Source organism: Ambystoma mexicanum, chromosome 7p (genome assembly GCF_040938575.1).
Source record: "Ambystoma mexicanum isolate Mex_15411 chromosome 7p, UKY_AmexF1_1, whole genome shotgun sequence".
Lineage (NCBI taxonomy): Eukaryota > Metazoa > Chordata > Amphibia > Caudata > Ambystomatidae > Ambystoma > Ambystoma mexicanum.
Genome location: NC_090939.1, coordinates 248087846 through 248111554, shown reverse-complemented (window position 1 = coordinate 248111554; position 23709 = coordinate 248087846). Strand labels below are relative to the sequence as shown.

General features: G+C 45.9%; 1 protein-coding gene across 1 annotated transcript in view; it reads right to left on the bottom strand.

Annotated features, from left to right (window-relative positions):
* Positions 1–23709, bottom strand: part of ATP5PO (ATP synthase peripheral stalk subunit OSCP) — a 167728-nt gene that overhangs the window by 111550 nt on the left and 32469 nt on the right. The window contains exon 2 of the mRNA XM_069636206.1: positions 8606–8656. Within this exon, the coding sequence (XP_069492307.1) occupies positions 8606–8656 (51 nt within the window). The remainder of the gene's footprint in view (positions 1–8605; positions 8657–23709) is intronic.

Genomic DNA, 23709 nt, shown 5'->3' with positions numbered 1-23709 from the left:
CACAGGAGGGCCTCCATTTCACAAAATGGATGCGCCCATGTGCTTGCTTTTGCGAATTTTGAGCTTGAAAAGCTCAAAATTTTACATAGGAAGTTTTAAAACGGAGAATGCTAGTATATTTTTTTTTATGTTGCCTATCTATTTTTTAAATAAAAATGTTTACTAGAAAAAAATTTTTTTTAAAAAAATTGATGCGCACAACAGTCTAAACAGCGATTTTGAAATTCTCACAATAGATTTGAAATGTATGACTTAACACACAAATGCAATGAGTCAGATTGGTGGATATATTCCACAAAATATGGATATAGATGTTCAGTGGTACTTAACACTCATAAAAATTAAAACAATGTGGTGGACCTTGAAGTATCCGATCTGAAACAAAGTGTTGCTTTGCAGTTTCTTTCTGTAAAGCAGCGCACAGGGTGGATGTTGAGAAAAATCAGGATTTTGATTCAAAGAAGTTGCACCTCTGCAATTAACTAACAAAGTTTGGATTGTAGTAACAACAAAAATGGGACCATCACCCTCTTGTTCCTAGTTTAAGATACATAGGACCAAGAGACGGGTCCAATGGAAACCTCTAGCCAAAAAGCACAATTTTACCAGTTGATTTGAGGCATTAAGGAGAGCCGACACCTACATTCGAGGTTTAGAGTGGTTTGGGAATGGTACTCCTCATCAGGATACAGGGGGAGTGGCCAAGTGAAATGTCAGTCTCTCACCTTTGCCTGCACTGGTGTTTACATGGTTTAGGGAAATCCAGGGGTCAAAGCGTGTGCAGAGTTTTAAGGTAAGTTATGCAGTGTCAGGATGATCTGGGTGTCACCAGCATAGTTGTAGCAGGAGAGTGTAAATGAATGAAGGTGGAGAAAATTGCTGGAGTAGAGGTTTAATATAGGAGTGTTGGCATGGGGTGAGATGGTACTCTGGAAAACTGTTTAGGTGGGGAGGAAGGTACAGTACAAAGAAGCAGAGGAATGATGTGCACTTAGGGAATCAATCCCAGAGTTCAGTTTTAAAACAATTTGGGCGATGTGCTGATAAGTGTTGCATTATATAATGTGTCGGAAGGAGAATGAGAAGACAGGATGAAGGATGCTGTTCCACTGGTGTCATCCTAAGTCTTAAGGCCATCCACGGTGGCAATAAACGCAGATGTGACATGGTGTGAAAAGGCAGCTGCTTGGGTTTTATCAAGAAAATTGTTCACCTCATGCAGACAATAGTTCTGTAGTTTGTATAAAGACTAGTAGTGCACAGGCAGTGATTTGATCAAAGGTCAGATCTGCAGTCATTTGGATTGGGGATTTATTTGAAGAGGTCAGCGACGTCCGGGAATGCCAGACTTGTTGCTCATGTAGAGGAGGAGGAGAAGGGAGGGGAGCGGGGTTATAGAGATGGCCAGCATGGCTGGTGTGGAGGCAGCGTGGAAAGGGGGCAAAGGAGCGAGAGGGGTTGGGAATTGATACAATTGTGACTGCAAGGTGTTCACCTCCAGAAAAAATCCCAAGGCCTGGATGGTGAGAAAGAATTTGCACAGAGATTGAGGTAATCTTGCTGGTGTATGCTTTCAGGCCCCTGGACTCTTAGGAGGCTGAAGAATTCCTTGGATTGGCATGGTGCAGTGTCAAAATGGTATGGAGGAATGTCCTTTCTTAGCTTTGTATTGCAAGATCGAAACAGGTGCTAGTAATTTGACTTATTCCTGCTTCTAGGCTAGTGTGCAGTTTATCTTCCTGAGTGCACTGAAACTTGTGTCCGTAGAATATGGTGGAATAATCAGTTATTGTTTTTCTTTAACTGGTAGAGCAACCCTGGGGTAAAGGGAGGGGGGGGGGGGAGAGAGAGAGAGTTGGTTCTGGAATGATAAAGGTGTTGGTGGTTCAGCAGCTCAGAAAGAAGGTTTAATAGACCGGTCAAGGCGAGAGGACACCTGAATCATGGTAACTTCAGTCAGTACTTGGATCCCCTGTCATCTGCAGGCAGCTTACCCCAGCATTCACGGTTCACAGGCCCCCACCCCCTCGCTTTCACTCCCCTCAAAATATTGTATTTTCACCCCCAGCTATGGTTTTCAGTGCGGCTGACCCAGGAAAGGAATGTCTACCTAATGAATCTGCAGGAGAAGAATGAATAGAACATTACGCCAAGTCATTTCTCCCCTTGACCAAGTAACACGGGCGTTCTTGGATTCAAACTGCCCCTCAATCGCACCTTTTAGTTCACCTTGGTCTGGCAGGAAAAATAATATGTCCTCCCCTTTCCTCTATAAAACTGGCTGACTGCCCAACAGTATGACTCTGTACCAACTTCTTTGAGGCGAAATCCAAATAGGAGTAGCATCTGCACTGCTTCAAGAAGGGTTTGTATTACTAAATACGACTTTAAATGAAGGACTACAGTAATACAGTCAACGGCTTTCTACCCGGTTTATATTGCTGGATTCAATTGCCATCCAGTTTAGATCGCTGGATTCAATTGCCCGCAGCCTGAGTATAACAAAATGCATTTAACACATTGCATATTTATTTTAAATAGATCGTAATCTTTCTAAAAGCAAACATGAATCACACTTCTTGATCATAGTGCGCTCTACAATTTTCTTTACCCCAGGTGAACTAGATCCCGCCGTCAAAGGCTGCAGGAGGGTGGGGGTGGATTAGATGCACAACTCTTTAGTTCAACCATGTGCCTTGCTCCAATGTCAAAAGCAAAAACAAAAAGCAGCATTAATTTGGGCCAGAGTGGACTTTCTGGAACAATAATTTCCGCCGGACTCTGGACACCTGGCGGCACTTGCGCATGAGAGAACCCAAGAAAGAACCACTCCCTAAAATACTCTACTCTAATCATTACCCCCAGGACAATAATCCCAGCTGCAGACGGGGGAGGGAGCACTATCCAATAACTTTCGCTCACAAGATACCCGGGAGGCAGCCAAACACCCAACCTTAGCCATCTACAGCCTGGGGCTGGGGGGGAGGCCCTCACAACCTCTTGCCCACAAACCCACTAGAGAATAACAGGTAAGCCACCACCAGGCACAGTGCCTGGCGAATGAACCACTACAAAATGCTCAGCACACAGCACGGACAGTGACAATGAAAGACCGAAGCAACAAGGTAAGAAAACAAAAACACTAACCCAACCCTAAAACTTAAGTTCTGCATACAATTCTCAAACGCAAAACACAATCACCCCTCTGCACAGCAATCCGCACACACTTCACCACACTGCAATGACAAACAAACCCCACCTAGCACTGCACAACAGCACATGGGAATCTACAGATTCAAGCTCAGTGAACAGTACAAACCGAACTGGAGCCGTCAACAGGACATCACAAATCTTGCTCTACCTATTCCAGCTATATCCAATTATCCCCACCCACACACTCTTACCTTTCAGATCCGCCAGAGGACCACTCCGGTGGTGATCGTGCACTGTATAAAAATGGTCTTTAAAATTAACATATGAACGCTCTACAACCCAACTAGACTATCTCCCACACCATAACCCCACTGGATGCCTCCCCATGTAGAATTGCTCACTCTTCAAATGTCTGCCCCTTGTTTTCAAATATACTCATATCCTAGCCACCAACTGCCTGGATGAACCCATTTCCATCTACTCTCCTGCTCAGAATCTTTGCCCCAACGTTATATAATCCCCTCTGTCGCCCATACATACGTTCCTTCACTTTACTTGCCACCCATCACTGCAATGCATAAAATTCAACATCAAGAATGTCCAGTCATTGCAAGCATCTAGGACACCTAGTTGAAAAAGGTGTGTTCTCCACCTAGGCCCCTCCTTTGTGGCCTACCACTATCCAAACACAAACAGGCAAAAAGAAATCACTTTAAGGTCTAAATCTGTAGCTTATTTATGTATGGCTCTTTTTTATTGTTCTTTTGTCATGTGTCCAAATCCTACCGCACCAGAAATCACTGCTCACAGTCACCAACTTTGTTAAGCACCATCCTCAAACAAGTACAAAGATAAGATTTTGTAAGTAAAATTGGGCTTATAAGATTAAAGCAAACAAAAGTCTCACTGTTGACCTTTTGCAGCAAGTACAAAATTGTAATTTTACTTAAGTTGGTGTTTGTTGAAACATACTTTTATTGTGCCAAATTTTAAATCGGTCTTCAGATCAGACAAGAGTTGATCTCCAACGTATTGTGTTCAGACCAGATGCCTTAACAGCGTCTACAACAGTAGCACCGGACAACAGCAGGCACAAATCCATCTTTTACTTCCAATAACATGAGTATGTGCCCAATTTTACAGTAAAACAGACTTTTATGTCACATGTCTAAAGAGCTGCTCACAACCACTGCCTTTGCGACAGGTCTGGTGTTCCAGTCTCATGACGCATCATTGGCTCAATTCGATCTGTGCACCTACATACTGGCATATATTGATTGCATTCATTTTGTAAATCCAGATGGTTAACAAAAAGGTTGTTTTAGTAATTGGCAAAACTCTGGGTGTCATCCACCTAGTTTTAGAATGTAAAACTGAAAGAAGCATTTTAAAGTTGAAAAGGGGGTGAAAGGTTGATGCCTGGTGGCACAGTTGGAATGCGATAGCAGGATTTAGATGAGCGGTGCGAAATCTTCAGACAGCAGAAAAATCCATAAAAGGAAAGCTGTCTTGGCAGGACCAAAAACAGCTAGTACGAGTCGTCAAGGTTATAACAGTCAGAAAGGTGGTGTGTTGGATTACAAACCAAAATGTTTGTTATCGCTCCGACACCTCCAGCCATTTTTCAGCCACTCAACCAGACCCCAACCCTCACCAAGGAATGCCTCCACTCCTTTTGCATCCCCTGGCCCTCCTCCAGCCTTTCTCCCTACTATGAGCCAGACCAAAATCCTCTCCAACCTTCCGCTCCATACCCCTTGCTTCCCCAGTCATTCCTCCTTTCTCCTCCCACTCAACACTCAAGCTATCCCCCCTAACTAGTGACATGCAGAGCCTCCAGTATATGCAATACATAACATTCACAGACAACGGGAGAAATTGACCTGGAGAGGCAAGGGCAAAAGTGAAGATCATGAAGGCCATGTGTGCTAGAAACCAGGGCATATCCAAACAAAGGTAGACATGGTTTTAATTTTTACCCTTGCCTCTTAGGACCATGGCAGGCTAATGTGTGAAAATCAGAAGAACGTGAGAGCCAGCAATAAGCAGGAAAGGGCAAGCTGAAGCCATAGAGGGCCTGCGTATCATAAGGCAACAGAAAATGGCTAGACAACCAAAAGGAGCCCACATAGCCAAAACAGGTCTGATCAAATCTATGCACATAATTCTTGACAATCATCTCAGAAACCATAGTAACAGTAAATATTAGGATACAAATCAAAGCCCCTTCCCTTTGCCCAGAAGGGTAACTCATCTTCCCCTTCTTGGATTGTAAATCACTGTTGATGGCGGAGGTGGCTCCTTGTTGGCTCCAGTAGACAGTGGCTGTGCTGTGGGGACAGATTACACACTGTGCATGAGAATCTCCGAAAGCCAGTCCCTAATGCACTATTGGCACGCTTCTCTTCAGCTTCCTGCAGCACCCTCTTTAGACCAAGGAATGGTGCAACTAGCATCATGGAGCATTCTGAGGAATTCAGAATCAACTTTCAGCTTTCCGAATTCCCATTTAGTCTTAAGAAATTCCCTTCAGTGTTTCAGCATCACTAACAGAGGATATGGAGAAGCTGCAACAGTCAAGGAGTAATTGGTGGGTAGCGGGTCAAGGAGATGGGTGGAATTACATTTTTGGCTGTATGCACCATTTAAGAGGAGTTTGAGCCTTGTAGGAGACACTACCAGGGATTCTGGAACCCTGCTCCAATGGCCCAACCCTGCTCCAATGGCCCAACAAATACGATCTACTGCAATGGCGGCCAAAAATCCCAATAAGTCCCAATTACTACGGACCACACAGCACCTGAAAAAATTTTGAAACAGGCAACCTATATACCAAATTTTAAATGGATCCCTGTGGGTCTTCGCATCTTAAAAGTAATTTCTCTGAAAAAACATTTGAACCGCTCACAACCCTTAGTTTATGGTAATAGGAAGGGTCTCCAGACTGCCCCCTTCCCTCAGCTACCATTTCCCAGATACTTGGGGCACACAGTATAATGTTTAAGGGGTAGACGGCGACCGACCGATCGAGAGGCAGTGTGTGGAAATCCCATCACCCGACACGTTCTTTGTTGTCAACATTTGTAAGGATTTTGCTAGCTGGACAAGTAGAGAAGGATAACTTGTTGTGCAAAGCACTTCTAATGGTGACACTGGCCACCTGCAGGTGTATCCACAAAGTGGCAATGTTGCATAATACACACGCAACATGGAAAGAAGGAAGTTTGTTTCTTTTTGCTTATGGTTTAGTAAGACAGCTTGCAGGTAATGGTACATGGATTTCAAGTGGCAGAACAAGGAAGGCAATGCATTTTTCAATTCAGTTGTTCAAGGTGTTCTCGCACATACGAAGAAACGGTTTTGTAAAGCTGAATTTAGCAGCATGCGGCGACAATATCCTTGCAATCAATAAAGACTTTAGGAGGGGGTGAGGACTATACACCCACTCCAAGCAAATATTGATATTAATACAGCTGCGAGTAGGCCCAAAACCTCAGAACAAAAATAATGCCTTATCAGGACACTTCACAGGAGTGTTGAAGGCTATCAAACAACTGTAGTGATAAGCTGAAGCCAGGTCTGGATTGATCATGGGCCCAGAAGACCCCTGAAGAAACACTAAAGTGACCTTGAACCCATTTACTCCGTAAATAAATCTGTTTATCCAGACATCATTAAAATCAGTGTCATGAGCAGCAATAGGCTAACCCAAACTTTGAAACATGCAAGAGAATGTTTATCCCATCCAAAATGCAAATTCAGATAGCGATGTGCACAGTTCATATTTAATTTGGATTTTTTTTTTTTTTTTTTTACATAGCATGTGTTATCAATCAGGAACAAAAAACTTCAGTACACTTAATGTGACACTTCATATATTGCTGATAGTGCACTGAAATTTCAATGCTGAAGCTTAAATTTGCATCTCTTGCAGTGCATACAAAGACTTGTATGTCTGTTAAGCACCATCCAAATTCTATATGGTAGACCAATGTTTCCCTGTAGTCCATATGCACGGTGGAAGGACAGGACCCATCAGACTGGTAGGAAGTAACTGCCTAAACCGACGACCGCATGAATTATCAGTATTATGGGTCACCCCCAAGCATGTCATTTTAGTAGCGGCGAAGGTACAGCCAGATCAGTGACCAGCCCCAAAATCTACATTCCCGACTTCACCCATTCTTATGGACACGGTTATCTGCCTCGCCTGTAATTCCTCTTCCTTCACACACAGAGGTAAAGCTAGGTTCCCGTATTCATGCCCTCAGTAACATTTGTGAATGAGCAGAAGTCTGCAGAGACACCTACTTTGACCACATCAGTTTTGCTCAGACAAGCATTGCTTGCGAGAGCCAGGCTTTTTAAAAACACACCCCACTGCTACTGCTGCAGTGCTAAGGCGAGCACTGTGGTAATTGGAAGGTAGGGTGCCATAGAACACCCAACAGTCCCAGCATTAAAACAGGCCACTCTGCTAGGGTGACAAGTTTTTCCAAACGAACGACAGACATACAATCGACATGAAGGTGGACTGCAATTTGGCAGATCCACTCCCTTTGCATTGGCCTGTTGCATTTGCATCATTTTACACAAAGGGTATCAAAAGAGATCTTGCATTTGGTAAAATAAAAAATTACTGGCCTGGGCCTGACGCATGAAACTGTATCCAGCAAAACGCACAGGTGCTGGGGAACACAATTTGGTAGGTTTGGCTTCTCCTACGGATACCTTCATGTAGCCACATATGACACTTGCATAGATTACTAAAATGTGTACCCGTTTTTGGTACCATGCCTGCCAAGGATTGGCTAATACATGCATGTTTAAAAGTGTCTTTGTTCCGTTATCCAACTCTTGGTCAGTGTTGCCTTAAACAGTGCTCTTACTACTGTCAGTGCAAGGTATGAATTACCCCCTTCCCACTCAAACTAACCTTGCCTACCATTGTTCTTAATATGGCTGTCTGTGCGCCATCAATATCCATGCTGTTTTGTGCCCCAAAGGTGGACCTTCTGAAGCAGCACGTTCACATCCTCTTTCAAAGATGGGGGCATGCATTTATTTATATAAAAATGGCACACTGGGACAGATGTCTAAAATATGTGTCTGTCCCAGCAAATCCAGGACGTCTGGTCACCTTACCTTTGCCAAGAAGCTGCTATGATCAATCACTCACAGTGAAACAGAAGCAGAGCTCTCCCACCAATTCAATTGTTGCATTACAAGGCTCACCACCTTTTAAAACGGAGATGCTGCTAAAGGTTTCACTTAATTTGCAGAGAAACATCGACAGCCATTTTGCCAGGAGAGTAAACTCCATGATCCATAAAATAAATGGAAACAAACCTTCAGATAACCAGGCATGTGGATAAAACAGCACTACCGCACATGAAACTAGAGTAGTTGAAGCAAGAGTATATATATCACAATGTCTTTAAGGCATACTTACCCGGATCAACTTAGCAACTTGCATGGCAGTTCCAGTGCTGAAGTTTCGCACCTAAAAAAAGGAAAAAAAAAAAAAAAAAAAAGGTAGGTGAAAATTAAAGCCACGGATTCTCTCTCAACCACACATCACTAACACTTCCCAGCTAATTTCCTCCCAAAAAATATACAGGGCAACTTGCATTCATGAAATGTGTATTTCTGACCTGGATAGCGAAGGGTGCTGTTCACTTTTAGCACATTGTGTTTTTGATCAAGATGCTGAATATTTTAAAAACAAGATTGTGGAATCCTAAACTGTAATAGTTTTTTTGATGGTATATTCAAAGATCTTTGCTAAACGAAAACCACAAATAATCCAAGTGTACTGCTCGATCACAGTAACATTTTAGGATCAAATTCTCATCAGCACTATCATTTTTCAGTACATCATTCTGTCCTATAGCTGTGCACATTAAGCGCTTTGCTAGTTCGGAGTATCACCTAAAGTTCACAAATATGGAGTAGGACAGGGCGGCTCAAGGCTTTACTTTAAAACATTTATACTGCGCACCAAATGACCCTTACGGGTGCAACAGACATACCGGAACATTGGGCTGGGAGGATAGCTCAGGGGCAACATGCTCGCCTTGGAAGCAAGACGACTTGGCGCAACAAAGGTTTCTGGGTATTAGGCACGTTATACACACACAATAAAACAAACCTCAGAACTATATAAGCATACTAGGACAGAAGTGGTAGCCCCACATAAAGAAGCAGGCAAACTATCTGAATAGAAACGTCGTTTTTTTTCTAAACTGAGCAGTGGATCCAATTTCCCTCAAATCTGGTGGAATAGCATTCCAGGCTGTAGGAGCAGCCAGAGAGCAATCACAATTCTTAACTCAGTTTACAAGATGGAATTTTGTGCCGATTCGTATTACTCGACATCAAGGACCTTGCACTAGATTTATAAGTCAGTGCTTCAATCAGGTATTGCAGACTTAAGCCCAGACACTTCTGAGTGATTAGGAGGCGTCGAAATTCAATTCCTGCCTCTACTTGTAGCCAGTTTAAGTTGTGTCTTGCTTCAGACACAGGACCTTGCCTCTTAAGTCCTAAGATTACTCGGACCATACCATTTTGCACTATTTGCAATCTAGCACATTTCGATTTGGAGATCCCAACCAGTAGGCTACTGCAGTAATCAATGTTTGACCCTATAATGGCTCTTGCTCTGGTTTTACAGTTGGCTTGGGTGATATATGGGCAGAGCTGCACCAACAATTTAATATATTAGGCAGTTGAGGAGGCTAACGCACTCACATGTGCCTTCTTTTCAGGTGCTGGTCCAAATAGACCTAGGGTTTTTACTTTGACTTTAGTCTTAAGATCGCAACCCGCCCCTAGAAAGTGATGATGCTCTTCTACAAATTTGCAGATTCTTCCTTTCGTACCAATCACCATTAGCTCTGTCGTTCCCTTGTTTCTGTGCTAGACCATTATTTAACATTGTTTTGTATGAGATCATAGATTGATTCCATTTTCATCCTCATAGCGATTGTCAGATAACGGTATGACACAGGTCATCCGCGTAATTCGTAAAGCCAATCCCATGTTTTTCCAAGAGATTAAAGTAAGGGGCTGTAAAAGGATGGAATAAATAAGCCCCTGTGGCACATTGTATGCAAGTAGGGTCGGTTGTGCTTCTGCATACCCTGCACCAGCGATCACTCAAACAGGAACTTGTCCACTAAACCGCATTCTCTGAGAAATCTGCCACTTCCCTCATCCTGGCTACCATCAGCTCATAGTCCACCAAGTCGAAGGCCGCAGACAGGTCCAGAAGATTTAGAACTGCGGTCTGCCCCTTGTCCATGATATGCAGCAGCCTGGACTTCAGATCCAACATGGCCATTTCTGTCCCAGAGCCTTGCCTGAAGACAGACTGCCATTATTAAGGATCCATTGGACATTAAGATGGCTGCAAAAGCTACTCTGTCTCGAATGTTCAGCATGAAAGCAGTATTCGTAATAAGCCGGTAATTGCATGGTATTTTAGGACACAAGCCTGTTTCTTTAACAAAGGTTTAATCCTTGCATTCTTGAGGGTGGTTGGTACCATGTTTTGTTTAAAGGATGCATTGACAAACTTCCAAAGTGTGCCAATTTAGGCATGTGGTTGGTTCCAAAAGGATGATCTCCAGTAAAACTACTGGTATCCTGGCTCGTTCCAATCTTCTCTTTAATTAGACTGAGCTTGCTCATCATAGCCTCCTGAATAGAAGGAGGCCAGATAGAATCTTTATTGATTCTATCTGAATTCCTGTAGCACGAGGCTACTAGCTCTTTCAGAATCTTAAAGAGTTCATTAGTTTCAAATTGTGCTTTTGTAATCCTCACATTAAATTTTTTTTAGCTACAATAACAGCTTCTTTACATTTTTTTAGTTGCCAGTTTAGAGCATTCCCATTCCTGGGCATCCCGAGAGGATCTCCAGATATAAAAACACGTAACAGACTTCAGTTTTTGCAGCTCCATGGAGAACCCATTCCTCTCCACCATTTGCTTAAGTTTAAGAGAAGCCAACGTATTAGCGGCCTCCTTTAAAATTTGCTGACAAACAAGAAGGAATATCCTCCATCATGGTCAGCTTAGACAGCTTCTATGCCAACGGCAGTAGCCATGGTGTCATTGCTTCCGGGTAAGATTTTTAAAATTCGTCATGGTCACCAATACTTTTTTCACCTCCCTCCTTTCGATCCTATCACACAGTATCGTAAAATGTACAAGGTCTGACCAAGGGCATGGGGCCACTACCGTATCCCTGGCCGCCACTATATGTGTGGCGACCCAGTCCACGGTGTTCCCCTTCGTTTGACTAGTTAACCTAATAAACTCCTCAAAGCCCAGATTTTCCAAGGAGCTTCCCACAATTCCTGCCCAAGAGTCAGTCATTCTCATTTCCTAACCAAAGATTAAAGTCCCCCATAAGCAGAGCCTTAGTGTTAATTTTTAGGATAGGAAGAAGAGTACGCTTGTCACAGCATATCACACCATGGACATGCAAGTCCTGCATGTTCCAATCCATCCTTCGGGATGCTCCGAGTTGCTGGGGATCAACTGTATACTGACAGATTAGGAGTATGAGCTTGAAAAAAAATCAGCATCCACCTATGCTTACGTTCTGGATCTGTACCATTCCTTTCCTACCTACCTAAAAAGCCCAATGTATAGCAACCCCTCACCCCCCCCCCCCCCCATTGGCTGCCTGGATCCTCTAATACGACCACGCAGGGCATCTCCCTGCCCATGCAGCCTCTTCGGCCAAGGGCCCCAAGGCAAAGGGCAGCTCCTGAAGAAGCAGCTCCACGCCAGGTTTGCCTGGGAAGCCTGCAGCTGCCAACCAGAAGGTAAGAGTCTGGGTGGGGAAATACAGCAATTCCTGTATTCCGGAAAGCCCTACCGCCCCGCTCACCTTCATAAACTAGCTTACCATAGTTCGCTGGCTTGTAAATAATAGTCCCATCACTGCTGCATCCCAACCGTTAAGTACCACTTCATTAACTCTTGGGCCCTCATCTTAGGCGCTCATCTCAAATCTAGGGGTTAGTGCATTTACTGTGGGTCCCCCATTTTAGGCGTTACTCCTTCCAGTCCCATCTACGTTAAAACTCTGGCACTCTTCCGATCCTACTTAACAACCTAGCTGTCTATACTTACTACTTTTCAACTTTTGAGTGCTCTCTCCCAAAAGCCAACTGTCCCAGTTTTGGCAGTTAATGTGCCTGCTGCTGCAATCTCAATTCGGTACACTAGCTGCTGTCTGCGTAATGTAGCTGGTTTTCACTCCTGCTGGTCGCCTCAGATCTGGACTTTCTATCCCAATAGCCGGGTACCCCAAATCCAGCCAATTAAAGTTGTTGATGCGGTCTAGTCTTATATTTACTACTGCTGTCTCATATTTGGGTACCTTCCCAGCAGCCAGGCATCGCTACTCAAACAGTTATACTTGCGGATGCTGTGTCTAATTTAGCTGCTTATACTAGGTGCTGCTGCCTCAATTCTGGGCGTCTTCGTGCACTGATCAGACTCTCAAATGTAGCCTTCCCCATCTATGGCAGTATCCCAACCTCAGACACTCCTGGTCCCTCCAACCCGCCCTCTTTACAGCCACACCCTAACAAGACCATGGCGATCAGCACTCACTTGAGTCAGACACATGGATAACCTAGATCTCCAGTTCCCCTGAGAATGACTGACTCCCCGCCCCCCCCCCCCCCCAACACCCTTTTCCCATCCATCAGTACTGCACTCTCCCAGACTTACTCATGCACACACTGCCACTCACCCCACACACTGCCACTGACCACGCACACAAGAGCAGCTCTCGGGTATGCTGGACTAAACCACACCCGCCCTACACCACTCATCCTCATACCCAGTAGGACACTCAACCGGAATCATACACACATACATCTCAGACATTGCCCAAATACACCCCATCCGCCCTACACCCTACCCTTCACCCTTATTGCACTACCCAAAACCTTTTCACCTCTGACCTTTCCACTCGAACCCCACACATACCGACCCAACGTTACCACCACTCCCTGTTAGGACTGATTTTCTATACTCTGGCCTGGTGGACAGATGTATAGAAGGCCAACCTATATTGTGACAGGGACAACTCTGGCTGCTGTAGCCAAACAAGTTCAAGGTAGCAAGGCGAGTGGTCTAGGTGAAGTCTCAAGAGGTGATGAGCTTGTAAAGGGTCCACAATGAGCACACAATAGTGAAGCAGTTAAGGAACACACTTGGACAAACGGGTATACAAATACTACTTTAATTATGGCCAAAATAACAGTGAAAAAGAACTACAAACAGGTGATACTATCACGCAACACGAAAATTAGATACATATATACAATTACTGGTGTAGGGCAAAATATATTTCAAAACACCTGAAAAGAAAGGTACAAATTAGTATTAGCACTACAAGTCTGCAGAGCATCAACCCGAACCTCATATCCCTGAAATGTATGGGGCCTTGTGCCCAAATGTTCAGCAAAGTGTCACGCAGTATATGAAGCTGGGAAAAAAATGAGAAGTAGGGTGTCTGGGGTCCAGTGAACATTTCCAAGTGTCAGGGGACAAGTTAACCCAACTAATAAACGTGTTCCAAACTTTGAGTGATTGGGTGAACAAGCAATGGCAGTGTTGGAAAGGTTTTATAAAGTAATCAAACGTTTAAAGGGGAGTTGGGGTGCCGTTAAGTATCGCTATAACTCGCCGCCCATACTCTTTCATGAGACTCCGCAGGTCGGTTGAAGAAGGTCCAAGGTTGCTTTTCCCGCAGCCATCCTCAGCCCTCGATTCCAATGGGTTCTCCAGTTGGGGATTATTGCTGGTGCAAGGTCTTCCAGTGACGTAATGCCAAAGAACTTCATGCAAGGATCCTCTCAGGACAGGAATGGACGCAGGTAAACAGTTTCGTACGATGGCCACAGATGCACGGCGACGCAAAGGGATTCACTTGCCACGGTCAGACTTTCCCTCCCATCTCGAGTCCACTTGATGCTAGGACCAGAACATTTCGCACAAGTCAGTCTTGTTGCACAAGCAGAAGATCCACCAAGTTCCAGGGCTCAACTCGGAACAGTGACGTCTGCAGCACGGTAGCCCAAACTCAGAGCTGGTCAACCACAGGACGGTCCTGGGGCACTTCTGAAGGCTCTTCGTAAGACTACGAGCTGATGTTGAGTGTTCCCTCCACTCCAAGGTTTGTAGGACTGTTGGATATCTTCCAAACAAAGGACAGGGCTCTACCAGGGCAGCAGCAGAAGTTGGTCGCCAAGCCTTCCGACAGAGCCTTCTTCCAACGGGTCCACGATCTCCTCGCAAGTCTTGTAGCTGGACAGGAGTCTTGGCTCCCACAGTTTTTCAGGATCCCTCTAGAGTGGGTGCAGGGATCCTCTTATCCTAAAAGCCAGGTAAGAGCAGCAGCTCCCACTAGCCAGTGACAGATCTGCCCCACACACACGCCCATGCAGTGCTCGGTGGTTTGTGCCCCCCAACCCACTCTCCCACATCCTCTCAGTGCCCAACATCCAACGTTCAGACCAGAAGGGCACTAGAGTACACCCAGAATCAACTGATCCCTGCACCGCTTTCAACAACCCCCTGCCCACCCTTCACACCTCCCTGCTCTGCTTCCCCAGGCGGAAGGCGTTCTCCCACCGAAAGCTTCCCACTGCCCAGCGTCCAAATCTCAAACCAGAGGATCCATCTGGTGCAATAATTGCCCCGACGGCAGCTCAAACCTTGCGCCTACCTTTGGTAATACACCCTGCACCTCTCACCCTGCGCCTATCCCTGGCTCCCACAGCTACAACCCCAGGGACCACCACACCAGTTTCAGTCCACAAGGAGATGCCCCCCGAGCCCAAATGACCCTCTCCTCCCGCACCCGTCAACCACACACCCTCACTCATACACTTTTGACCTGTCCCACACACTCCAAAACCACCCAAGAGGAATCCCGGGGGTGCCGAGACAGATTATGCCCAAACCCTCCCCTGCGCATGCCTAGATCCCCCCACCCACTTCCACTGCAACTCCGGCGCTACCACCATCTCCCTCGCCCCGACCACACCTGTCAGCAAGCATTGCTCACCAACCTCCTACCCTCTCCACCACACCACAGCAGAAGGCGGCCACCCCAGCCACACCATTCCCTCAGCTTGGCACATGTTGCCCTTTCCCAAACCATCGCCTCAACCCCCTTTCCCACAGACCCCCCACCCTCTTCCACTCCTTAAGCACCCAAACATACAAACTCAGGAGGTAACGTCAACTGCATGCCTTACCCGCCCTGCATCTCTCGATCCACCTCTCCTAGCCCCACTACTGTGTCCACTCTGTCACCCCCCCTTCCCTCTCCTTCAACCATCATCCTCCCCACTTTCCTATCCCAGTGCACCAATCTGTAACACCATGTAGCCAGACTTCTGGATGACCCCAGCACCTCACAACACCACACCTCAATCATCCGAGCCATTCGCTACCAACCAAAACCCCCCCAACCTGCGTAACTAGAAAGACCTGCGGCCACCCGCCCTCACAACCCACTATGCACCCACCCTATTGGGAGACTTAATATCTCCGGGTTCGACGCGCTCAACTCCATGACTCTACCCCTGATCGACAGCCTAGAGGCACTCAATCTCATCCAGCATATCACAGGACCCCACCCACACTGCAGGTCACACCCTCAACGCCATTTTCAGCTCTTCCGACCTCATCACCATGAAGTGTCCAGAACACCGCAAATCATCAATATTCACACCAACACAGAAATTACAAATCAGAGATCTGAAAGGCCAAAAGAAGCCCATTATAATAAAAGGATACTGAACTGCGGTAGCAGCAGCAAACAGCTCAACAGGATCACCAAAGAATTCCTGAACCCACCCAGCACCACAGCCCAGTCTGCCTCCTCACAAACGCTCTGCAACTCCATGTCTAAACATTTCCACAAAACAGCCCTAGACAGCACAGCTACCCTCAACGCCAAACTCTCCAACCTGTCCACCCGCTCTACAAGAACCAACCCCTCCCTCGACAACCCCAAGGCACCCGCTTTCACCCCTTCTCTTCAACCTTTACCTAACCCCTCTGCCCAGTATCATCCGCTCACATGCTGTAACTAGGCGGATGAGACACAAAGCTTAAGAATTCCTAACCCGACCTCCGACCCTCACCTAGCAGAATGTCTCACTGACATGGACCGCTGGATGGCTAACTATCTCCTTCTAAACCCAGAGAAAACAGATCATGGCGGAGACCACCCCAATGGTCAAAAACATCGGCTGCACAATTGACTTGGACCGGTCTTACCACATCAACCATGCATTCAATTCCTGTCATTGACACCATTTCTGAAAAGCATCTTCCACTACCTCACCTACGCCAATCGACTGGCTGCAATTATGTCCATCGTCATGTCCAGACTGGATTATGCAAACTCCCTCTACCTGGGTGCACCAGCCTACCAACTAAACAAACTCCAAAGAGTCAAGAACTCGGGTGCAAGACCGTTAATGGAATTGAGAGGAAGAATCACATCTCACCCGCCCTCTGCACCCTACACTGGCTCCCAATTGAACAGAGCCACCTTCAAAATCCTGTGTATTACTCAAACGGTGCACAAAGCAGGCCCCAAATATATACAAGAAACAATTACGCCTTACCACCCAACTCGCACACTTATTCAAACAGCCCTCCTAGTGGTCCCGGTCTGCAATGGCCAGGATCGGACAGCCCACCTACTCAGCCCTGGCACCAACTTTGTGGAATTGGCGCCAACTTTGTGGAAACAGCTGCCTCAAGCATTAGAGACAGCCAAGATTACATGGCTTTGCGGAAGGCAGTCAAAATCTTGCTCTTCCCGTAAAATCTCAAGGCACCGCCCTGACCACCTGACTTACAACCATGTTCAAGAAATGGCTTGGTAACCCTTCAATACAGGCCCTCAATAGGCACTCAGGCCAAGAGTAATCTACCTCCAACTTTCTGGAGCCAGTGCCCTAGACGTGAAACCCAAATCGTAGTAGCACTTATGTACCTACCACATGACTGAGTTGAATCATTGCCTTCCTTCACCAGGCATACAATAGGCCATGAGGCCAAGAGATATCCTTTTCCAAATACCTGGATTGACTGTGCTAGACTCTTAACCCAAGAACTTATAGTACTTGGGTACCGCGCCATGACTGACCTCAATCATAACCCCCCCTACAGATTACTACATCATCAATTAAGCCCATCGTCGCTAATCTTATCCATCTCGAAATCGAAGCAGCACCTATGCTCCTTTGCCATGACGCAGCTGCTTCATCTGCTTCATCTGCTTCATCGCCTTCCTCCACCAGGTACACACTACGGTATGAGGCCTAGATCTATGATATGATGTGGCATTTATAACGCGCCTGCACACAAGTGTTTCTAGGCGCGATAAGACAAGGAGTGGGAAACAAAGGGAGAACAAAATAATGATCTTACTAGGCCTTGTGTCATTCAGATCTTGCAAGGGTGGGAAAGAGGGAAGGGGAGAAGTGCAGTTAACTCACAAGTGCAGCCAGCGGGTGACTCATAAGTGCAGAGAGAAGGGACTGTAGGGTTGCAGATACAGACCAAATGCTGGGGAGCCTGGAGGCAGTGCAAGGGCAACTGGACATGCAGGAGCCTGGGCCAGAGTTCTGAGGGTGGCCAGGTGACCAGTGTCCGGAGCAGTCAGGTGCATCAGCAGGGGAGAGGAAGAGAGAAAGTGGAAGCGAAAAGGAAGGTCTTGAGTTGCTTCCGGAACCAGGAGGTGGTTCTGCTCAAGTTTGAGAGGCTGTTCCAAAGGAAGGCCCCAGCCGAGGAGATCGATCTGCCCCCCAACTCTCTGTTTGGAGAAGCATCTGACCCTCAGAGTTGGAGGTGGATGAGCAGAAAGCTCGAGAAGGAAGACATTTTTAAAAAGTTGGAGGTAGAGCAGTCCCAGGCCCCAGAAAGCCTTGTGGACAATGCAGAGGGTCTTGAACTTGTTACTTGCAGCCACGGGGAGGCAGTGAAGAGATTACAGAGCTGGAGAGATACGATCCCTGGGCTTGAGGACAAGTACAAGTCTTGCAGTCCTGTTCTGGATAAGTTGTAAAGGTCGAAGAGTAGAGGCAGGAAGATTTAGAAAGAGGCTGCTAATAGTCATGCCTAAGAGGACCACAGCTCTGGAGACGGTGAGCTTCCGGGGGATAGTTTGACTTCTTAGAGACGTCAGATGTGAGGAAAGGAAAGGGTGGAGTCGAAGACGACACCAAGGTTCCTAGCCTCACAGGAAGGAGCAATAGGAGGGCCCCAGAGTGGGCGGCCGGAGAGGAAAGGAGGGAGCGGGTGTCCCAATGAGGAGGATCTCAGTCTTCCTGCCATTAAGGCAGAGATCATTGGCGGCGGACCATTACTGAATTGCAGCCAGTCTGGTATATAAGAAGAAGCAGAGGTGGCTGAGGGGAGCATGAAAGAGCAGAGTGTCCTCCGCATAACATTGAAAATTGGAACAGAAAGTAGCAATGCAGTGGGCAAGAGGTGCCAGGTAGTGGTTGAAAATCAAGGGAGGTTAGACCCCTGGGGAACACTACAAGTAGAGCGAGAGAGATGGAAAAGAGGAAAGCCCCCAGTTGGACCAGAGAGGGTCGGTCACTGAGAAAGGAGGTCAACCAGGCCAGGGCCTGATCAGTAATACCAAGGTTGTTGCAGAGGCAGTGGAGAAGGATTTCATGAAGATCAAGGAGAATGAGGACAGAAGGGAGATTAGAGTCAGATTGGAGAGCAAGTCTTCGCTGGTGTCCAGGAGAGCAGTTTCTGTGCTTCTGGCAGCTCTGAAGCCAGACTGGTGGTCATGGAGGCAACCAACAGATTCAGTATGTAGATTAAGATGGGAAATTGCCAGCTTTTCCAAGAGTTTGCCCAGAAAGGAGTGATGGAGATCGGGCGATAGTTACCCGGAGAAGAAGGATCGACCGAGGGCTTGTTTAGAAGGGGGTGCACATGAGTGCTTAAGGGGGAGGGGAAGTTCCAGTGGAAAAGGAGTGATTGCTGAACAGGGAACAGCAGAGGTAGAGGCTGCAGCAGGAATGGCCAGCTCCTTGCAGATTTTGAAAAATGTTTGGCGGAGTTGTTAAATGCCGAAGAGATGTGGGCTTGGATGTAGATGCCGCATGAGATGTGGGCTTGGATGTAAACTCTTAGAGAGGACAGTCTGTACTGCCTTTGGAACAGGCGGCAGGCCAGTCGGTCCAGATATTGGCCTCCAATTATTTGAACAGACTGACTCGTAACCCAAGCACTAATAGCACTTATGTACCAATGTGATTGCTACGCTTGATTATTCCATCCGGATATGCACTAGGCTACAAGGTCAGGAGATGCAGGACTTAATCATCTGCGGTTTCATCTGCTAATCCTACCTATCTGTATCTACCAGAATTGCCGACCAAGGGCCTCTGCCGCACCTATATTGAAACATAATTTGCATCAGATCTGGCTGTCACCATCCAACAGACAACGCTAATAACCAATTGCAAACCCAACATAACACAGGGAGGACATAGCCCAAGAGCCGAAACCCAAGGGAGATACCATCCCCTGTACAGGCACAAGGTCCACCTCAAATCCCCACTAACAATATGCTTACTCTTCCCTCTGCACCAACTAACGATAGAAAGCAGCTATACCCATCGATTAACTCAGCCTAGTTGCACACATACTTATATACACCCACATCACTGGAACAGTCTTCAGAGTGCAGCTATACCCCACGAAAATCGCCCTAGCTGCAAATCCTTTTAACAATCTCCACCTCAGCCAGGACACAGCTTTCCAAGTCCCATTGGCCTGGCTGAACACATTCTACTGATCTCACACAACCACTGCACCACGCCTTTCACTACAATGCAGCCGCACACCACTTATCCACCCTGGCTGCACACATACCGAGTGCACCCAAGCACTTTACTACACTACTCGCCCCACTGACCTGGGTCCCCAAGGGCGTTCAGTCCACATAGCTCTAGAATCATACCAATGGTAAAAGGTGCTAAACAAATGCCCAATAACGTAACAGACATCTGGCTCTCTTTCCACAAAGGGCACTGTGCCTAAAGGAGCCTGGTACGCAAAATCCAATTGTTTACTCAAACAAAAATGCCTCCCCTGGATCTTTGTGCGATAGTTTTATCAAATTTCTTTCTCCACAAAATGGAGGTAATTGGATCGAATATATTGTATGCATGGACTGCTCTTCAGCACAAACTGTTCCTTTCCCGTCACCTCCAGCACTGTATCCAGACCCGCATACTTTCAATACGTTTCAGCTTACAGATTGTCCAGCAGTATCGGAAGCAATTTTGCATCTAAAATCCACCTCTCCTTTGGATGCCATTCTGTTGCATGTCCTTAAATTGATAGTTGATTGCATCGATGAGATCGTCACCCATGCGATCCATCATTCTTTCCTCTCCGGACAGGTTGCAGACTTTTTTAAATGTACTGGTGGTTCTGCTTTTAAAAACAATCCACTCTAAGCCTTGGTTCCTCTTAATGTCCGTCCTATTTCCCTTCTTCAATGCCTTATGAAGTCATTGGGAGGCAATGGATACCCCCGCCCCCCTACCTTTTTCTTGAAACCTCAAATGTCCTTGATCCCCTTCAACTAGGTTTTCATCCGTTATTGGGCACAGGTCCTTGTGTCAGTGATCAATGAACTCGCCAATATTCGGGACCAAGGTGGGGTGGATGGCCTAATCCCATTGTATCGGACCTCTGCTTTTGATACCATTAACCATGCCACCTTCCTAGCCAGAATGTGGGAGGCTGGGATTGCTGGCACAGTACTTGATTGAGAACATCAAGATAAAGCACGAAAACAAACGGTTTCACTGTTTCCTTTTAAATCAGCGCCAGTTTCTATTAATTGTGGGGTCAAAAGGGTTCCGCACTGTTCGCTTTGCTTTTTCAACTATACATCCAGCCCTTTGCGAGTCTCATCCACTATCGGGGTACCTGCCTCTGCTCTTATGCGGATACCACCCAGCTACTTCTTAGGGTTGACCTGGAACGGGAGGGAACTGCCTCAGGTCTTGAACAGATTAACTTAAACTCGCTCAAACTCATGGAGATAAGACTGAGGTATTGGTGCTTGGTCCACCCACATCTTTTATGGACAAGCAACGTCTGGCTGTCACTCTTGTGCGCTGTCCCAGTCCAGACGGTTAAGGATCGGGGCGTTAGGATTATGGCTTCACTGTCACCCGATGCCCAGATTGGTGCAACCAGTCGCTCTGTTAACACAAAATTGAAGGTGATCAACTTTATTCCACCTAGTTTGGCCCAGTCATTGCCGCCACCATTAATGGCAGTCTTGATTATTGCAATGCCATCCTACTTATTTAACCTTCTTATCTGTTAAATCATATGCACGGTCTGCAAAATGCAGCAGTCTGGTTGGCTCTGGGCATTCCTTATGGTCAAGTCAGTTTCTCTGGCACGCCGTCATTTGCATTGGCTGACGGTTTCAGCATGCATTCAGTTCAAAGTTCTTGGTTTCATCAATCGGGTCTACTATGGCAAAGTCTGCCTTTCGCTTCAGGAGAAAGTCCCTCCATATTGTCCATCACTTACTTTGCGATCTGCCAATGCAGCTGTTCTCGTAGTAACCAATCATCATTTGTAGCGTGTTAGTTGTGCCTCATCTGTGGGCGGCCCAAAGCTTTGGAACCCTCTTCCTGAGTTTGTGTATTCTCTTGGACCATCTATTTAAAGCTAAACTCGAGGCTCATGTTGCCAGATTCCTTGGTTTATTCCTCTGGCCTTGCAGTGTTGCATCTTTTTAGCACCATGATGCCTTGGGTGAAATTTCACGCTTTAGAACATTGAAATGATGGGTGGAAAATTCTATGGTTACTCATGTTTATAAACAATTGACATTACAGGCTTCCTGCATGCAATACCCTCCCAGTAGTGCCCCAAAAAAAATATTTAAGGCCCAACTCATTGAAAGGGTTAGATATCTGAGAAAATCGTCAGAATTTCAGGTTAATGCAAATAGAATGCTTGCAAGAAATCAGCCAGATTGATTACATCACAGCCTTATCTTACTTGGGAGTTACAGGAAGTAGATAGGTGGTTGTTAACTGCTTACCCAATACCACTGGTTGTCCCCTTTGTGAGGATCAAGTTGAAGGTATCTTGCATCTAGTTCTGTTTTGTCCAGCCTATCAGCATATCAGAAAGGTTACAATCATTCCTGTATTAACACATTTCAATTTTATACAATGTCGCCCAACCTTATTTTTTCTCCTTTCAGCTAATTATCCTTATGTATCTTAGGACGTTTTTAGTTTTTGGAAAAATGCAGTTTTTGTCCGGAAAATCAAAATTAGTAATCATCAGCTGTGAATTGTCATATGAGTTTTAAACTGCCAGATATTGGCATGGTTTTTGACCCATTCAAGAATTTGACCAGAATGTGGTTAATTGATTTCTTTGTTTGCAAGCTTGGAACTGTATGCCAATTTTGCATTAGGAATATAGCGAGTTAGAGGGACCTTTTGCATGATTTGCACAGTTTGAAGATTTTGTACATTCAGAATGATGCTGCATTTTATGCATTGCATTATTTTGTATTGTATTTTATTTGATCAGAATTGATGTGATTTTATTTTTTATTGTATGGCTTTTATGACCTATTGGTCGAAATAAAGTGAAAGAATAGATAGAACCATCGACCGTTACCTCACCGACAACACTAACTTATGAGGACCCAACACTGCTGACTTTTGCCTAGAGGCACGCAGTCTCCTGACACCTGCAGCTCCCCAACACAAAGCAACACACCAGTAGAAGCCTACATACCAAGCAGAATAAATGTAGGACTATGTTTGGGTAGAACCAAGGAAAGGATTCCTATAGGAACAACCAACTTCACAAAATCGAGACGCTGCATCTCTACAAAAGCACCAGACACTAGAGTAAAATCAAATAAACAAAGATCAACACCATTTTCAAAACTAAGACATTTGTTTTGTACACCACAAAGCTCTTGCCACGAACTTTACCAACAAGACATAGTATTAAACCAGGCCTTAAAATTGGCATCTGCCATTGGAGTGATAATTGATTGGTTTGCAACTTACAAAAGTACATGTCGAAAACTATGGAAGCGAGTGACATCTTATGCCTGGCTAATAGCTTGAAACTTATTTCACCATGAAAAATGACTTTACTCGAGAGTTCTACAGACCAGCAGCCATCATAAGCCATGGTTTGAGCATATTCAGCTATGGCCTGCAAACATTCTTGCCGATACCTTCCACCCTTGGTCAGGGCCTGCAGACAGTCATTCAATGAACCTGCATCCATGCTTAACCATTCCATTCCCAAACCCCATCCGACGGCCCAGCCATCACAGAAAGCACATATTCTTGGGAGTGCGGTAGGGGGTGATTGAGAACATGACTGCACTAAGAGGTGGAGTATGGGAAGAGGGACTGGGAACACCACACGTGTCCAAGAGGTAGAGAGAGAGGGGGA